The sequence below is a fragment of the Oncorhynchus mykiss genome, chromosome 9 (genome assembly GCF_013265735.2).
Source record: "Oncorhynchus mykiss isolate Arlee chromosome 9, USDA_OmykA_1.1, whole genome shotgun sequence".
In the NCBI taxonomy this organism is placed as follows: domain Eukaryota; kingdom Metazoa; phylum Chordata; class Actinopteri; order Salmoniformes; family Salmonidae; genus Oncorhynchus; species Oncorhynchus mykiss.
In genome coordinates this window covers 45,219,102-45,235,571 of record NC_048573.1, presented here as the reverse complement: position 1 = coordinate 45,235,571, position 16,470 = coordinate 45,219,102, and the positions used below count along the sequence as shown (strand labels likewise).

General features: G+C 39.5%; 2 protein-coding genes across 3 annotated transcripts in view; both read left to right on the top strand.

Annotated features, from left to right (window-relative positions):
- rtel1 (regulator of telomere elongation helicase 1) overlaps positions 1-10,367 on the top strand; it is a 56,260-nt gene extending 45,893 nt beyond the window's left edge. The window contains exons 27-33 of one of the 2 annotated variants that reach the window (XR_005053259.1): positions 1,068-1,163; positions 5,452-5,665; positions 7,903-8,040; positions 8,768-8,926; positions 9,260-9,438; positions 9,655-9,774; positions 10,121-10,367. Coding sequence is in view for 1 of the 2 variants with exons in the window: in XM_021615871.2 (XP_021471546.2) it covers positions 1,068-1,163; positions 5,452-5,665; positions 7,903-8,040; positions 8,768-8,926; positions 9,260-9,484; positions 9,655-9,774; positions 10,121-10,185 (1,017 nt within the window). In the remaining variant the exon portion in view is untranslated. Of the gene's footprint in view, positions 1-1,067; positions 1,164-5,451; positions 5,666-7,902; positions 8,041-8,767; positions 8,927-9,259; positions 9,485-9,654; positions 9,775-10,120 lie in introns of both variants that reach the window. The other variant, XM_021615871.2, reaches the window with a different exon arrangement.
- An 825-nt stretch (positions 10,368-11,192) lies between these two features.
- On the top strand, positions 11,193-12,893 carry LOC100136637 (decoy receptor 3 protein-like). Its single transcript, NM_001124614.1, is given in 4 exon segments — positions 11,193-11,214; positions 11,435-11,834; positions 11,975-12,157; positions 12,376-12,893. Coding segments are annotated over 4 exon segments (858 nt in total). The 5' UTR covers positions 11,193-11,205; the 3' UTR covers positions 12,642-12,893.
- The last annotated feature ends 3,577 nt before the right edge of the window (positions 12,894-16,470 follow it).

Below are 16,470 nucleotides of genomic sequence, written 5' to 3'. Positions count from 1 at the left end.
ATTATATATATTTAATATAAGCTCTATCTATTTCTGTTACTCCCCTCATCCAATTGTCTACAATATACTTATACTGTTTCTTTGATTTGATTATTTAATTTAACATTATTAAATCAAACTGATTAAATCAAATATAATTTCATACTTGTAATCAATGAAAAGGGAAACAATAGCATTATGTTTCATTATCGCTAGCAAGTATGTGGCGCTTGCTAAGCACTACATACAGTTTCCAGTAATCCGCTCACTAAGATTTTGTAAAGCCATACAGTCATTTTGTATCAGCACAATTAAAAGGTCACACATTTAATTACAGGGCTTATACTACCCTTCAAATGACAGATTCACAGTGGTTGAGCACCTTTTATAATGACCAATTGTTTACTCTTTTTTTCTAAATGTCATTTCCCACTTAACGCTGAGCGAACAAACAAAGGATGTGTGTTTATGGTTCGAACAAAACGCTCTCCGGTTCCAATTTCCAAAAGCCATGTGGAGGCGGTGGTTGTCTCAATACACATGTTTAGTAAGTTAGGAAATAAATAATAACCTGCAAGCTTAGGCTAGTTATTGGATGTGGTAACACTACTTTTGAAGTTAGTCAGTCATGCACTATAGACTTTGTTCCTTCAAATATCTTAGCATGCAACTTAGAATGAGCCAAAGTATTGGGCATGTATTCAAAGTGGTGTAGTATGGAGATTGTAACGTCACCATATGATATATTTGAGTTGAGGGGGGGGAAACATATCCCGTCTGTTCTTTCACTCAATAGTTTCCTGAAATAGCAATGTCCTAAAGTATTTTATTTATTTTTTAAATAATTTTTCCTTGGTCACGATGGATCAATCAATAGACCATGATGAGAAAATAATATAATAAGCTCATATAAGGTTCTGTTTTTATTATCCAGGGACGCTATGAGCTGAGGTAGTGTAAGGTAACGGCTGTTGACAGCAGATTTAGGAGGACCATACAGTAGGTGATCATAGCAAAAGTGTATGTTTTAGAATAAATGTAGTACTGAATAAAACTGCTGCTGATGCTAACGGTTCCATTCTGTTTAGGCTAATCGCATATCCACGCTGTCTCTTCAGTACGACAAGCGCGTGGATGACGAATTGCGTGGTGGAAAACGAAAAATCAAAGTGGTCCAAGAACGGGTATGTGAAACACTGCATGTCTAAACACAACTGCTGTTAAAAGCTCTATAGCGCACTAAGTTTGAGGCCTGTGTGTAACTCATCCTCACGCTTCCCCCAACTCATACCCTATAAGGCTAACGCTAAGACTAGCCCCCAATTCCAACACACTGTCTTCATACCACAGTCACAAGAGCCTCTCACTCCATTGTTTATGTGTCACCCGCGTTGTTGATCCCTATCATCATTGGCACAAGGATGCGTTGGCTGGGGTTTGTGGAACAAAATACATTGAACGGGAGTTCCATTATTTACTCTGGCACGGAGGTTTCTGTGTGTGATACTGACTCACGGAAAATCGTGCTGTGCATACCTATTGTTGAGTCTTGTCTGTTTGGCCAACCGTGAACATCCTCATGGTTTGTATTAATATTACCTAGGTACAATGAAATGGCACTGTCATGTTGTGGAAATTAACTTGTGACGCAATATAAGTTTTGAATCTGTGAAGGAAACTCATTGAGACACATTAACATTTATAAAATTGGCTAAATAGTAGGTTTTCAAGAGAAATTCACAGAATGGACTATGAAAAATGTGTAGTTTAATTTTGTCCAGATAGTTTTATCAAATATACTACCGTAAAACTTAAATTAATAGCCTGGGCATTTATTTGCTTCAGTCACTGAACACAATCGCCGCTTATTAGCGTCAGGCTTCTTTCTATATGAGCCAGGCGTCTCTGACTGAGAACTCAATACACTTAAGGATTTTGTCAAGCCAACCTGCACTAGCAGTGAAATCAGAGGCCCCACTGTCACTCAGTCTCATAGATCTCCTTTGTGTTCATGACCAGAGCGGTGTCCATTGTAACCTTGTAAACAATTCATTTAGACCCAACAGTTATTTGAAACATACATTTATTTGCTGAAATGTGTGCCAATGCCCAACTATTAAAAGTCTTAAGTGTTTAATTTTTTAAAAAGTTTTACGATAAGTTGTAGGTTTATTTCACACTATGGTGAATCAATCCTGTGGTATGGTGGTTCTTTGAATTGCGGTGGCATTGATTTGGGCAAAGCATTTAGGAAATAATTTACTTAATTTTGGGGGGATTTGTTGAAATGTAATTTGTTTCGATCTAACTATTCTAAATCATCTAAATATTTAAAATAACTTGTACCATTGCGATAACATTGTGCCACCACTAGGAGTAGTAACACCACTGACACATTTTAGGTCATTGAGGATTTTCTTAAATGGAGGCCACAGATGCATAAAATGAACGATTATTAACCTGTTTAAAAGAACATTTACTAAAGTGATATGATTAATATTTTTGTTCACAATGTAATTAGCCTTCATTTAAATTGAGTAACACCAATGACACTTTGTATTTAGATGCACTACATGAGCAATGGAATCCTCATATTTTACATACTAAAAGGTTAATTCTTTAATATAGACCCCTCCCACAGTAATAGTTTGCTATTGGAGGGAATGCTCAAGGTCCCTGTATATCTTAGTAATTAATTATTTAACACCAATGACACAACTATTGACAACCATTTTGTCACAAATGCGTGACGGAGGGAAAAGTTTGTCAACACAGGCTTGATTGAACTACACTGAAAAAAATATAAAAGTAACATGTAAAGTGTTGATCCCATGCTTCATGAGCTGAAATATAAGATCCCTGTTTTTGTGCGCTACTTTGACAAGATAATCCATCCACCTGACAGGTGTGGCATATCAAGAACCTGATTAAACAGCATGATCATTACACATGTGCGCCTTGTGCTGGGGACAATAAAAGGCCACTCTAAAATGTGCAGTTCTGTCACACAACACAATGCTACAGATGTCTGAGGGAGCATGCAATTGGCTTGCCGACTGCAGGAATGTTCACCAGAGCTGTTGCCAGATAATTTGTTTATGTTAAATTCTCTACCATAAAACGCCTGCAACATCGTTTTAGAGAATTTGACCGTAAGTCCAAACAGCCTTAAAACCGTAGACCACGTGTATGGCTTCGTGTGGCCGAGCGGTTTGCTGATGTCAACGTGAACAGTGTCCCACGGTGGAGGTGGGGGTATGGTATGTGCAGGCATAAGCTACGGACAACAAACACAATCGTATTTTGTCGATGGCTATTTGAATGCACAGAGATACCGTAACGAGATCCTGAGGCCCATTGTCGTGCCATTCATCCGCCGCCATCACATCATGTTTCAGCATAATGCACAGCTCCATGCCGCAAGGATCTGTACACTATTCCTGGAAGCTGCCAGTTCTTCCATGGCCTGCATACTCACCAGACATGTCACACATTGCGGATGGTTGCAATGCTCTGGACCGACGTGTACGACAGCATGTTCCAGTTTCCACAAATATCCAGCAAATTCGCACAGCCGTTGAAGAGGAGTGGGACAACATTCCACAGGCCACAATCAACAGCCTGATCAACTCTATGCCAAGGAGATGAGTCACGCTGAATGAGGCACGTGGTGGTCACACCAGATACTAACTGGTTTTCTGATCCACGCCCATACTTTTGTTTTTTAAAGGTGTCAGTGACTAACAGATGCATATTTGTATTCCCAGTCATGTGAAATCCATAGATGGGTGGATTTCCTTATGATCTGTAACTCAGTCAAATCTTTGAAATTGTGGCATGTTATGTTTTATTTTTGTTACTTTTACTGCATAAGAAAACTTAAGGTGATTGGTTAAAATTGTGTGACACCTCAGAATTTCTGAATCCTGGAGGGACTGCAAAGTATGGAGTAGATTTTGCTCTCTCTTTTGTCCCCTTGTTTTGAATGTTTTCCACAGTACACTCCATGGTGATGACCTCGTACAATTCCAAGCAATCTTCCTTCCACCTCGTTTATGCCCCTTCAAACAGCTCTCACTCAAATGTTATGGAGTGGAACTGTATGAGTGGAGGGAGAGACAGAGGTACAGTGCCTTCAGAAAGTATTCAGACCCCTTGAATTTTTCCACATTTTGTTAGGTTACAGGATTATTCTAAAACATTTTTTATTTATTATAATAATAAAACAAATCTACACGCAATGCCCCATAATGCAGAAACAGGTTGACATTTCTGCTAATTAATACAACAACAAAAAAACTATCACATTTACATAAGTATTCAGACCCTTTACTCAGTGTGAGGTCCTGAGTGCTCTGGAGCAGGTTTTCACCTGAGTGCTCTGACGCTTGGCATTCAGGCCAGAGAGTTCAATCTTGGTTTCATCAGCCAGAGAATCTTGTTTCTCATGGTCTGAGAGTCTTTCAGTGCCTTTTGGAAAACTCCAAGTGGGCTATCGTGCCTTTTTTACTGAGGAGTGGCTTCCGTCTGGCCACTACCATAAAGGCCTGATTGGTGGAGTGCTGGAGACATGGTCGTCCTTCTGGAATGTTCTCCCATCTCCACAGATTAACTCTGGGACTCTGTCTGTGATCATTTGGTTCTTGGTCACCTCCCTGACCAATGTCCCTTCTCCCTCGATTGCTCAGTTTGGGAGGGCCGCCAGCTCTAGGAAGAGTCTTGGTGGTTCTAAACCTTTTCCATTTAAGAATGATGGAGGCCACTACATTCTTGGGGACCTTCAATGCTGCATTAATACTTTGGTACCCTTCCCCAGATCTGTGCCTCGACACAATCCTGTCTCGGAGCTTTACGGACAATTCCTTTGACCTCATGGCTTGATTTTTGCTCTGACATGCACTGTCAACTGTGGACCTTTTATATAGGCAGGTGTGCCTTTCCAAATCATGTCCAATCAAGTTGTAGAAACTTCTCAAGTATGATCAATGGAAACAGGATGCATCTGAGCTCAATTTGTAGTCTCATAGCAATAGGTCTGAATAGTTATGTAAATAAAGCATTTCTGTTTTTTTATTTTAATACATTTGTAAACATTTTTAAAAAACTGTTTTCGCCTTGTCATTATGGTGTATTTTGTCAACTTTTTGAAATATTTTTAGAATAAGGAAGTAATGTAACAAAGTGGAAAAGTCAAGGGGTCTGAACTTTCCGAAGGTACTGTAAAGGGACTTCTATAGTTTTGGGGGGCATACAGTTATCACACGCTAACTCATCATTTCTTGTGACAGTTTTATATGTGCTTCAGCATAAATACCTTACAGGCACATCTCCCCACAGCGTTGTTCAAATAACTTAGGTATCATTTCATTCGCCAACCAAATGAACACAGTGAAATACCCTTGCATCTGTCATGGCTAGACACACTAAGATGTATGACACACTAACAAACCATATCTCTCCCACCTCCCATAGAAAATCCCTCTGTCTCCTAATGTGTCAGAGGAGGGCAAAGCGGGGAAAGCCAAGTCGTTCCTGGCGGAAATGAAAAGGTCGCTGAGTCAGGTGAATTTCCAGCGAATCATGGTGGCCCTGCAGACGTACAAACAGATGGATGACCTTGACGAACTGCTGGCCGAGGCAGCCGACCTCTTCACCGGGGACACCAACACTCACAACCTGCTCCGAGGTGTGTGTGTGCTTGTGGGTTCAGCTTGTATAGTAATGGATCTCGGCCTTGTGTGTTCACTGCTGGGCTCATCGGAGTCATCAGGTCACTCTGACTCAGCTAGAGAAAATGGATCCTACTCAATGGTACATTCTAATGTTAAAGGAAAACATTTGCTGCATGTGCCTGACGCGTGTGTGTGTGTGTGTGTGTGTGTGTGTGTGTGTGCACAGCCTGTCCAGGAGTGGGGGAGGGCATGATTGAAGCATAGGGAAAAAATAACTAGCAATCAGAAGTCGCATCGCTTGAAGTCGCACCCCTCTTGCATACATTGACCCCGGATGACAACGATGGCTGTCATTTAGGCTTGTCCAACCTAGAGTTCTCATCGGGCCTGAAAATGAGGCTGGTCTTAACCAAGCCCGGTGAGCTGAAGGTCCGACATCACAGAAATGTAATGAGTCCAACCCCCCCCCCCCCCCCAAAAAAAAAACTTTTCTAGAAAACGGTACATTGATTTAAACTGGTGTTAAGAACAATGCGGCAGAGTTGGGAGGGAGTGGAGTGAGGAGATGAGGAAACAGCCCTTGTCTTAGAAAAGAGAAGAGCTGAAAACTCACCTTTTTGTTATGATAAACTGGATGGCAAATATTGGATAAAGTCAGCAAATGCAGTTGGTGTGTTATTTCTCCCTTGACTCGCATATAGGCTATAGTATATATTATATAATCTATCGAGCTGTTAGTGCGTCCTGTTTTCTGTCTTAAGTAATTTAGCCTACTTAAATATACAGTATCTCAATCAAACATTCATTCATTTCATTACACAGCATACAAGTAATTTATGCCTTTTAAAGCTGAAATTCTTAATGGTGAAACTGCCACGTCCGTTTGCAATATTATAACAACATAGAAGTTACTGCAAATGACAGACACCGTCTCTTTCCCTTGGACATCATTGCACTCGCAATTTGGAATATAAAAAATATATTTCATTTAAATGTTTTATTTAACTAGGTAAGTCCGTTAAGAACAAATTCTTATTTACAATGACGGCCTACTCCGGCAAAACCTGGACGACACTGGGCCAATTGTGCGCCGCCCTATGGGGAAAACGGACGGATGTGATACAGCCTGGATTCGAACCAGGGACTGTAGTGATGCCTCTTGCACTGAGATGCAGTGCCTTAGACCGCAGTGCCACTCCGGAGCCCAATATGTACTGCAATTTCACTTCCACCCTGTCAACAACAACAAAACAAAAATATTACGGCCTTGACGCTGTTTGCCCCGACTGTGTATTTAATATTTAAATACAACAAGCATTTTATTTTTTAAATAAAATTCTTATTCAAATTCTTAAGAGCCTTTAAATATTTTCTGCCATACATCCATTTGAAAAATCGCTCAAAATCCCTGTTTTGAATGCATAGTTTATTCCGAAATAACTGCATTAAGCCTATGCCTGATTAGGAAAACATTTTGATAAATTATGGGTCTACTTTAGAAAGTTTTCAAGGTATTTTGTTTGAATGTGTCGCGTTAACAGATGCCATTGGAATAATATGGCTGCTGAGACACCGCAGTAGTAAAAGCTGCTAAGACACGTATACTTTTTTTTCCTTCTTAAACACAGCGTGGCAAGGCCGCAACCCACCTGACCTGAATCAATTCTTGGAATTTGAGGTCGACCTGGTATAAGACCATAGGGTTCGGGCTGACAATGAGAACTGAAGTCCAAACATGAGCCACTCCTGTGTGACAGTCAAAAGATTTTCCTGGTTCTGTAATGTCTACTGTTTTTGGTCATTACTGTCAGTTTTCAAATAACTTCAAGAGAATTACATTAATCAACATTTTGACTGTAACAGGACTTTGAAATCATTGTCACCAGAGAATCCATTAGAAGCGGGATGTTAAAAGTGGTCATGGACAGTCATAGCCAGCACATGAGTAATGCAGTTGATGGTATAATGTAAGTTATGCAGGAAAAAGGAAGTTAGTTACACAAGTTCTCTTGTGGTGAGTCATGAATTAAGTCACATGTACACAAACGTTACACAAACTTTAGTGTAGCGTAGATCTTCTCTCTGATACAAGATTCCAAGGAAATTGTGTAAACTATGAACTGGCAAACTGTAGTATTGTATTCCTGTTTTTAGGAAATGTAACAATTTTCAAGATATACATGGCAAATATCACAGGTTTGTTCATACAGATATGCACTGGGGTTTGACCTCAAACCTTACTGTATTTCAGGATTCTACCAGTTCATACGACCCCACCACAAGAAGAGATTTGATGAGAAGTGTGTGGAGCTGACTGGCCAGGGCTGTGGCTACAAACCCGATCACTCTCTCTCAAAGGAGGAGAAAGAAACGCTGATGCAGAACGGGGGTGTGCAGTCAATTCCTAGTTTCTGACACTGACCACTAGGATGCATTTAGTAACACTGTATTTTCCAGACATGTCAAGAGACTGGATAGAGTGTGATTGTACATGTGATGCATGAGTCATTTCACATTTAAGCAAGGATACCTTTGTGCAGCAAGATGACACCCACCCAGTGTCTTGGCTTAATCATACCAGTTCGTGACTCCTGAATCATTACATTCTGACTAGCCCAATCAGGGCCAGCCCTAGACTTTTGGGGGCCCTAAGCGAGATTTGGTTGGGAGGCCCCACACCTCATGGACAAAACATTTTAGTGGCCCCCTCTTCACGACGGCAAGAGAAAAAAAAATAAAGTGAATTTCCTGCAATTCTACACATTTTGCCATGGGGAGTGGAGAAAATATTGCCGTTTTAAAGCAAGCTTTCTGCAATTCTAGACATTTTGCCATGGTGTGGGGGAGAAGTTTAGCAAAAATGTCATGTAATGACTGACATAACAAGAGACTCACAGCCAAATGTAGAAATTGCACCTTGTTTTTTCTACTATGCTAATAACTCTCCCAGGGGCCCTAAGTGACCGCTTATGTCACATATGCCTGGAGCCGGCCCTGAGCCTAATTGTCAGACAATTATGACCATCTTTGCAGCAAGGCTTCAAAAATGCAACTTAGTGTTTTTGTATTTCACCCCCTGAACAACCCAGTAACCTTGATTTGCTTTTGTTTTAAAGCCAAGCCGGGAAAGCTGACGAGTGTTGCTGTTGCTTCTGATTCAAGCTCCTCCTGCAGTCAGCTCAATGCCAGTCTGCTGCTTAATAAAGGTGGCCATCACCTTGGAATCCACGGATTGACTACAGAGGAGCATTTGCCAAAGAATAAAGTGCTTACAGGTACTGCTAGATACCTGGAGTGTATTCCGTGAGATGGAATGTTCATAACGTTTCAGATAGAAATGTTACAAATTAAGCTGACACAATTCCCTACAACGTTGTTCAAACTTTCGCCATGACAGATGTGGTGTTATTTTTCCAATCTTTTGCCAACCAAGTTATGCCATGAAATACCACCACATCTTTCATGGCTATGTATGAGCATGACACAAAGATATGGGAGGCCACATTCACGCATATACTGTATAAAAGTTGACATGCTTTTTTTTTTTTTACTGGTTTGGCCAAATCCTGACAGGATTGGATGTGTTTGTCTTGTTCTGTGCTCACCAGTTGATGATCCTAAATGCGAAGGCCAAGCACCAGTCCAGTCTGCTCAGAAGAGTCAAATCTACGTCAGTTTCATAGCGGATGTGAAAAAATCCATTGGACTTGAGAAGTCCAACCAACTGTTCTCAGCTATTCAGAGCTATAAGAAGACCGACAACTATGATAGCCTGGTGGGCACAGTAGTGAGTTTGTTAACTGAGAAAAACGAAGACTTTAACCTCCTTAGCAGTAAGTTCTTGCCTATTAGAGTTGAGCGTCTTGGCAAGCACAGTTCTTTGCATTCACACTTAAATCTGAAATTCAATTAAATCAAATCTTAACATTTGAACAAACATCGATGAACCATGAAATGCTATGGCATAGATGCATATTATTTTTGTCATCCTTTGTGTCCCTAGCATTTGCCCTGTTCATTCGGCCTCACCATAAGAAACAGTACAAAGAGATGCTGGATGCCTTGATAGGTGACTCCACAGGCTCAAGTGCTTCCTCTGGGATTTCAGGCCAACTAATAAAAGGTGAATGTACAATTCGCAAGTGCCTTCAAGAGAGAATAACTTGTAGCAATTCAGGAGAAGTCCTTGTATTGTCAGCACTATTGTAACTACAGTGAGCATAAAGTCTATATAAGTAATTATTGAACCCATTATTTTTGTTTAACAGGTGTTGTTAATTAACACTTTGGTAGTGTTAAACAGCTGGTTTGCAATAATGACCATTTTAATTTAATAATGTAGTAATGTGATTAAATGTAATTTAACAACGTTAGAGTTGAAAAAGACATAAGCATATAAAAGATGTGAACACATTAACAGAATTTTACAGTGTCAACCAATTTTCAATGCACTTTTGGGTCTCTTTCAGTTTCGACGCCTGGGAAAGCACAAAGGAAGATCTCCTCTTTCTTTCCCAGCAGCCAAAGGAAATGAAAGCTGTTGGAAATGGAGCCTCTAAGAAGAATCCCCCTACTCTGATGCTGCTAGCTTTTTATTGTATGGAAATTGTGGTAAAAAGTTAGGGTTTTGTGGTGTTGTAATAAATGTATGCAGATTATGGTAATATTTTCCCAACATATTTTATAACTTTTTTTATTAAACAAATGTTGATGTGATTGTTTCTTTTGTTATTATATCATGTAAGATATTGATCCAAATATTAGGTTATTTACCACACTCAGTTGTTTTCTTATCAGAAAGGCTTTGATGGGTGCTAAGAGCTGCTTTGTCAACCTCCTTTACACATAATCAACTGAAATATGACAGTATTGAAACTGTTAAATTAACTGTTAGACATAACACTTTCTCCTGAAGTATACACTACTTGTTCACACGTGAGCACATCAGGATGGGATAAATTATTGGTATGCAAACAACCTATGGTCTTGAACATATGTTGCATTTCGTATGGTATATATTAATTTGTGGATGTCCATCGTCCATTAAGTATGATATGTTACGAATTTGCAAAACGTACAATGTTACGAAATCGCGAAAATATTGCCCGATTTCCAATTTATTGTGACTGAAGTTAGCTAGCTGGGGGGAGGGTTCGCATAAACTGTTAAGGGAAGGATTAGCTAACATGCTATGGAGTTGAAAAGTAGGAAATAGTTGCAACGGTTGTCACTGAGATTCGAACACAACTTTTGGGTTGCTAGACTTCGCTTTATACACCCGACCAAATACCCGCCTTTCGTTTTTGCCTTAAGTAACCTGACTTATTTAACCATACCAAAGGTAACATATATTAATTTGAGTGTCCCGGATTTATGTTTAATATGTTACGTCTAGTTTATGTAACACCAAAGACAAAACTGATGCTGCGGAAGCGGTAATTTTGCTCTTGTCATTGGAAAGGGCTTCCCCGAGTATTAGTCATCAGCGATGTAGGCCCTATAAATTCAAAAGACGAACATGTTAACATCAGTTGCTAGCTGACTAGAGAGAAAAATGCATCCGGTGAGTATTATTTCTCTGCTCAAACATAGCGAGCTCTTCAGTGCCTATGGGAAATAAATGAATATTAGGCTATGGTGTAGGCAAGGCTATTTAACTCTTGAAGCTGAACGCCTCAAATTAAATAGTAATTTGCTGGATTTGGACAGTCATATTGAGAGACGTAGACCACACAAAAGTTATGATTGATTCTAAATGATAACATTACTCTTTCTTCCAATAGCTGACAAATTGTTTTCTGCCTCTCCTGGTATTTGCGCTCTGTGGTGGCAGCGTGCCAGTGTCAGGCGCTCACACACCGACTTATATCTGGAGAGATGACGCGACAGGGGATTCCCTTACGTGCGACCTATGCGCTCCTGGAACATACTTACTGAAGCATTGCACAAAGGACCGCAAGAGCGACTGCGGACCTTGTCCAAAGTCCCACTACACAGAGATCTGGAACTACATCGAGCGGTGTCAATACTGCAATCGTTTTTGCACGGCTGATGAGATTGAAAGCGTACCGTGCACCCAACTGCACAACCGACAGTGCGAGTGCAAGGACGGGTTCTACATGACACATGGGTCATGTTCAAGGCACAGAAGGTGTCCACCCGGGGAAGGGGTAATCTCTAATGGTAGGTTAAGTGATATGTTTGGCTACCTTTCATAATGAATACACCTTTTCCACTGCTATGTTTCCAGTTGGCTCTGCAAACCACTGCAATCTGTTTACAGATTAAATACACTTTGTATGATCAATATACTTATTTTCCAGGAACCGCACACACTGATGTGAAGTGTGAACCTTGCCCAGTGGGCTTCTTCTCTGCAGTGTCCTCCAGTAGGAAAGCCTGTCAGAAGTTTTCTGTGTGCCCCCCAGGTCGCACCACTATACCTGGCAATGACATGAATGATGTTTACTGCTCAGCATGTAGGAATGGTTCAAGAACACATGAAGGTGAGAATATTTTGTCGGTTCTGTTTAGTCTTTTGTAGGCATGGGGAAAAACATTTATTCATGATAATTGTTTTATGTTTTCTTATCTACCAGAACTGAAAATGAAAAGCCTTAATTGTGTGTCACAAAAGGTGGAATTATTTATTGTAATGCAGTCAATTAATATGGTCTTGGTTTCTCTCCTTTTCTCTTTCTCTCTCACTCTCTCAACCACTCAGGTCAAGCTATCTGTGATGGGGAGTTGATGGAATTCCTGTCACTGCAGATCCTCACACCAAGAAAGGACAAAAGACTGGTGGCTGTGCTCAGGAGGAGTGCTGGTAAAGCCACAATCAATAATGCAACTGTACTAGACCTCCTCAAAACTATTAAGAACAAAGCTGGCAAACATTTTGCTATTCAAATGCGTGATATCCTGAACACAGACAGGCTGCTCCATTTAAGAACTAAAGTCAACAAATGGTTTCTCCATATGAATTTATAGGGCTAATAGAAATCACCACATATTGTAAACAGTTTATTTTCTTCATGTTTTTGTTTTGTATCCATTATCTTATTTTATTCTTATTTAATGTTGTTTATACACCTTGTGGGTGGGGGCAATGGTTTAAAAAAAATAGAAGACTAGTGTTTTGTCGTTGAATTCCTCATTGTGCAGTATATCAGAATATATCACTATGTTGCCAAAAAAGTTCAAGACTTATTGTTTCCCTTCAATAAAATGCATTCAAAACGACTAACTATTTCTGCTACTTTCTTAGGCTAAACAAATATATGTTTACACCTATGCAGTACCTTTAGCAATAATAATAATAAACGTCTACTTTAGTGAAGAAAACAATTATGACAGGTGTGTTGTAATTAAAATGAGTGGTGTCCACTGATTTAAATGCAGTCTTTATGCATTATAAAGAGGGAAAACCCAGATATTCACAATGTTTGTGATGTTTCTTCATGCAAAATAGATTTGTGGTTTAAAATTAGATTAAGCTGCTTTATTTTAGGGGTTTAGTGAAGGCGGGTCATGTTTTACCCTTAGGACAAGGGCAGTATACAGAATGTTAAGACTATACAAGGGTTCATGTTTCAGAAACACAACCAGTCATGTTTTCATCTGATTGTCAAACAAAGGCGCTCCTGTAAACTACCCTCGCACATTCGTTCATTCACAAAATCATTTCAGCATCCAAACTGTGCACCAGCAATTTGATGAATGGAGAAACATCCCTTACAAAACACCTACGTGTATTTTCATTAGGCCTACACTTGTAGCCTGAATTGATTCATCCACTGTTGTCCACGCGCTCCTCGGTCTCGGCCACTCATCTCTGCCTTGTCCTCAAGCGTCTCGGCCACTCATCTCCGTCTTGACAAAATGTAAGTGTTCTTCTCATATCACAATTTGGAGCGAAAACCACCCGGTTTCTAGTCAATTATCTAATTTGTCATGCGGCTGACATGCAATAATGTTAAATAATGGTGTAAAAGCTTATAGTTTTTTGGGCATGTTGTATTAATTGTGATAGGCTCACATTTTACCGGTACGGCTTACCACCACCATATATTTTGCTTGGACCCCGTACTGGCCTGTACCGCCTTAGTTTCAAGTTTTTAATGTCACATGCACAATTACAGTGAAATTACTTTATTGCAAACTCAAAACCCAACAATGCAATAATCAATAACAATGTATTACTAGAAAAAAACATGAGAAATAACAATAGGAAATATGAAATACACAAAGTATGTACAGTGGGGCATAAAAAGTATTTAGTCAGCCACCAATTGTGCAAGTTCTCCCACTTAAAAATATGAGAGACCTGTAATTTTCATCATAGGTACACTTCAACTATGACAGACAAAATTAGAAAAAAAATCCAGAAAATCACATTGTAGGATTTTTTATGAATTTATTTGCAAATTATGGTGGAAAATAAGTATTTGGTCAATAACAAAAGTTTCTCAATACTTTGTTATTTACCCTTTATTGGCAATGACAGAGGTCAAACGTTTTCTGTAAGTCTTCACAAGGTTTTCACACACTGTTGCTGGTATTTTGGCCCATTCCTCCACTCCTCCTCCTCCACTCCCTCGTTGCCCGGGCGGTGTGTTTGGTATCATTGTCATGCTGAAAGACCCAGCCACGTTTCATCTTCAATGCCCTTGCTGATGGAAGGAGGTGTTCACTCAAAATCTCACGATACATGGCCCCATTCATTCTTTCCTTTACACGGATCAGTCGTCCTGGTCCCTTTGCAGAAAAACAGCCCCAAAGCATGATGTTTCCACCCCCATGCTTCACATTGACTTTAAAGGCTGTGGTAAGAGAAAACTGAGGATGGATCAATAACATTGTAGTTACTCCACAATATTAACCTAAATGACAGAATGAAAATAAGTCTGTAAAGAATAAAAATATTCCAAAACATCATCCTGTTTGCAATGAGGCACTAAAGTAATACTGCAATGAGGTGGCAAAGAAATTAACTTTTTGTCCTGAATACAAAGCACTATGTTTGGGATGAACACAACACCTCACTGAGTACCCCTCTTCATATTTTCAAGCATGGTGGTGGCTGCATCATGGTATGGAAATGCCTTCATTTGGATAAGAAGAAATGGAAAAGAGCTAAGCAAGGGCAAAATCATAGAGGAAAACCTGGTTCAGTCTGCTTTCCAACAGACGCTGGGAGATAAATTCACCTTTAAGGAGGACAGTAACCTAAAACTCAAGGCCAAATATACACTGGAGTTGCTTACCAAGATGACATTGATGACATTGAATGGCATAGTTAGCAATGATCAACAACCAACTTGACAGCGCTTAAAGAGTTGGGCAAATATTGTCAAATCCAGGTGTGCAAAGCTCTTAGACGCTTTCCCAAAAAGACTCACAGCTGTTATCGCTGCCAAAGGTGATGATATAACATGCATTGACTCAGGGGGTTGAATACTTATCTAATCAAGATATATTACTCTTTTATTTATCATTGATCACATTTTTGGGGGGGAATTTTTATTCAACTTTGACATTACAGAGTATTTTGATCATTAACAAAAAATAAAATATATTTGAATCCCAATTTATAACATAACAAAATATGGAAAAAGTCAAGGGGTGTGAAAACTTTCAGAATTAACTATGTATATGTTTATCTGTGTCTGTATTTTCCATTAATTTCTAGTGGATATGCCATATGGTTATAGAGAAAATTGTCTAATTAATGAAAAAATTATCTAATTAACAATTACTTTAAATGAACTATTTACTTTTTTTCACAACTGCCACCAGTTTGGCACCAAAATATTTACAACAAAGACATATTGACATAAAAGTGTGTAAAAAAAGAAGTATATTTCATGCTGAAACCCTCATTTTAAACACCAATGGTATTCTCTAAGTTTTTATGATTTATTTTTATGATTATGTTTTACAGCTTTGTCATTACATTTTTTACATTTTAAAATCATCTTATTTGATTATTTTATATATTTTACATGTGATAAGGCCACACAGAGAGCCAGAGATAATTACAGACACCTGGGGTGGCTGGTAGCCTAGTGCTTAGGTAGGAGAGCCAGCAACATGAGGTTTGCCAGTTTGATTTCTGGGTCCAACGGGAAAAATCTGGTGGGAAGTGAGCTGGCAACCGGAGGGTTGCTGATATCAAATCTTAGATGCCATTTCCTGCTGTGTGCCTTTGAGCAAGGTAATTAATGCCCAACAACAACAGCTCTCCGGGCACCCAGTGTGGCAGCCTCCTGCACCACTTCAAAACCTGTATATGTACAGTGGCAAGAAAAGTATGTGAACCCTTTGGAATTACCTGGATTTCTTCATAAATTGGTCATAACATTTGATCTTCATCTAGGTCACAACAATAGACAAACACAGTCTGCCTAAATTAATAACACAAACAATTATACGTTTTCATGTCTTTGTTGAACACAGTGTGTAAACATTCACAGTGCAGGGTGGAAAAAGTATGTGAACCCTTGGATTTAATATCTGGTTGACTTTCCTTTGGCAGCAATAACCTCAACCAAATGTTTTCTGTAGTTGCGGATCAGACATGCACAACGGTCAGGAGGAATTTTGGACCATTCCTGTTTGACAAAACTGTTTCAGTTCAGCAATATTCTTGGGATGTCTGTTGTGCACTGCTCTCTTGAGGTCATGCCACAGCATCTCAATCGCGTTGAGGTCAGGACTGACTGGGCCAGTCCAGAAGGCGTATTTTCATCTGTTACTTAAACTCAGGCAGACCTACCCGGAAAAATACTTTTTAATTTCACAAGCTCCCTAAACAGCA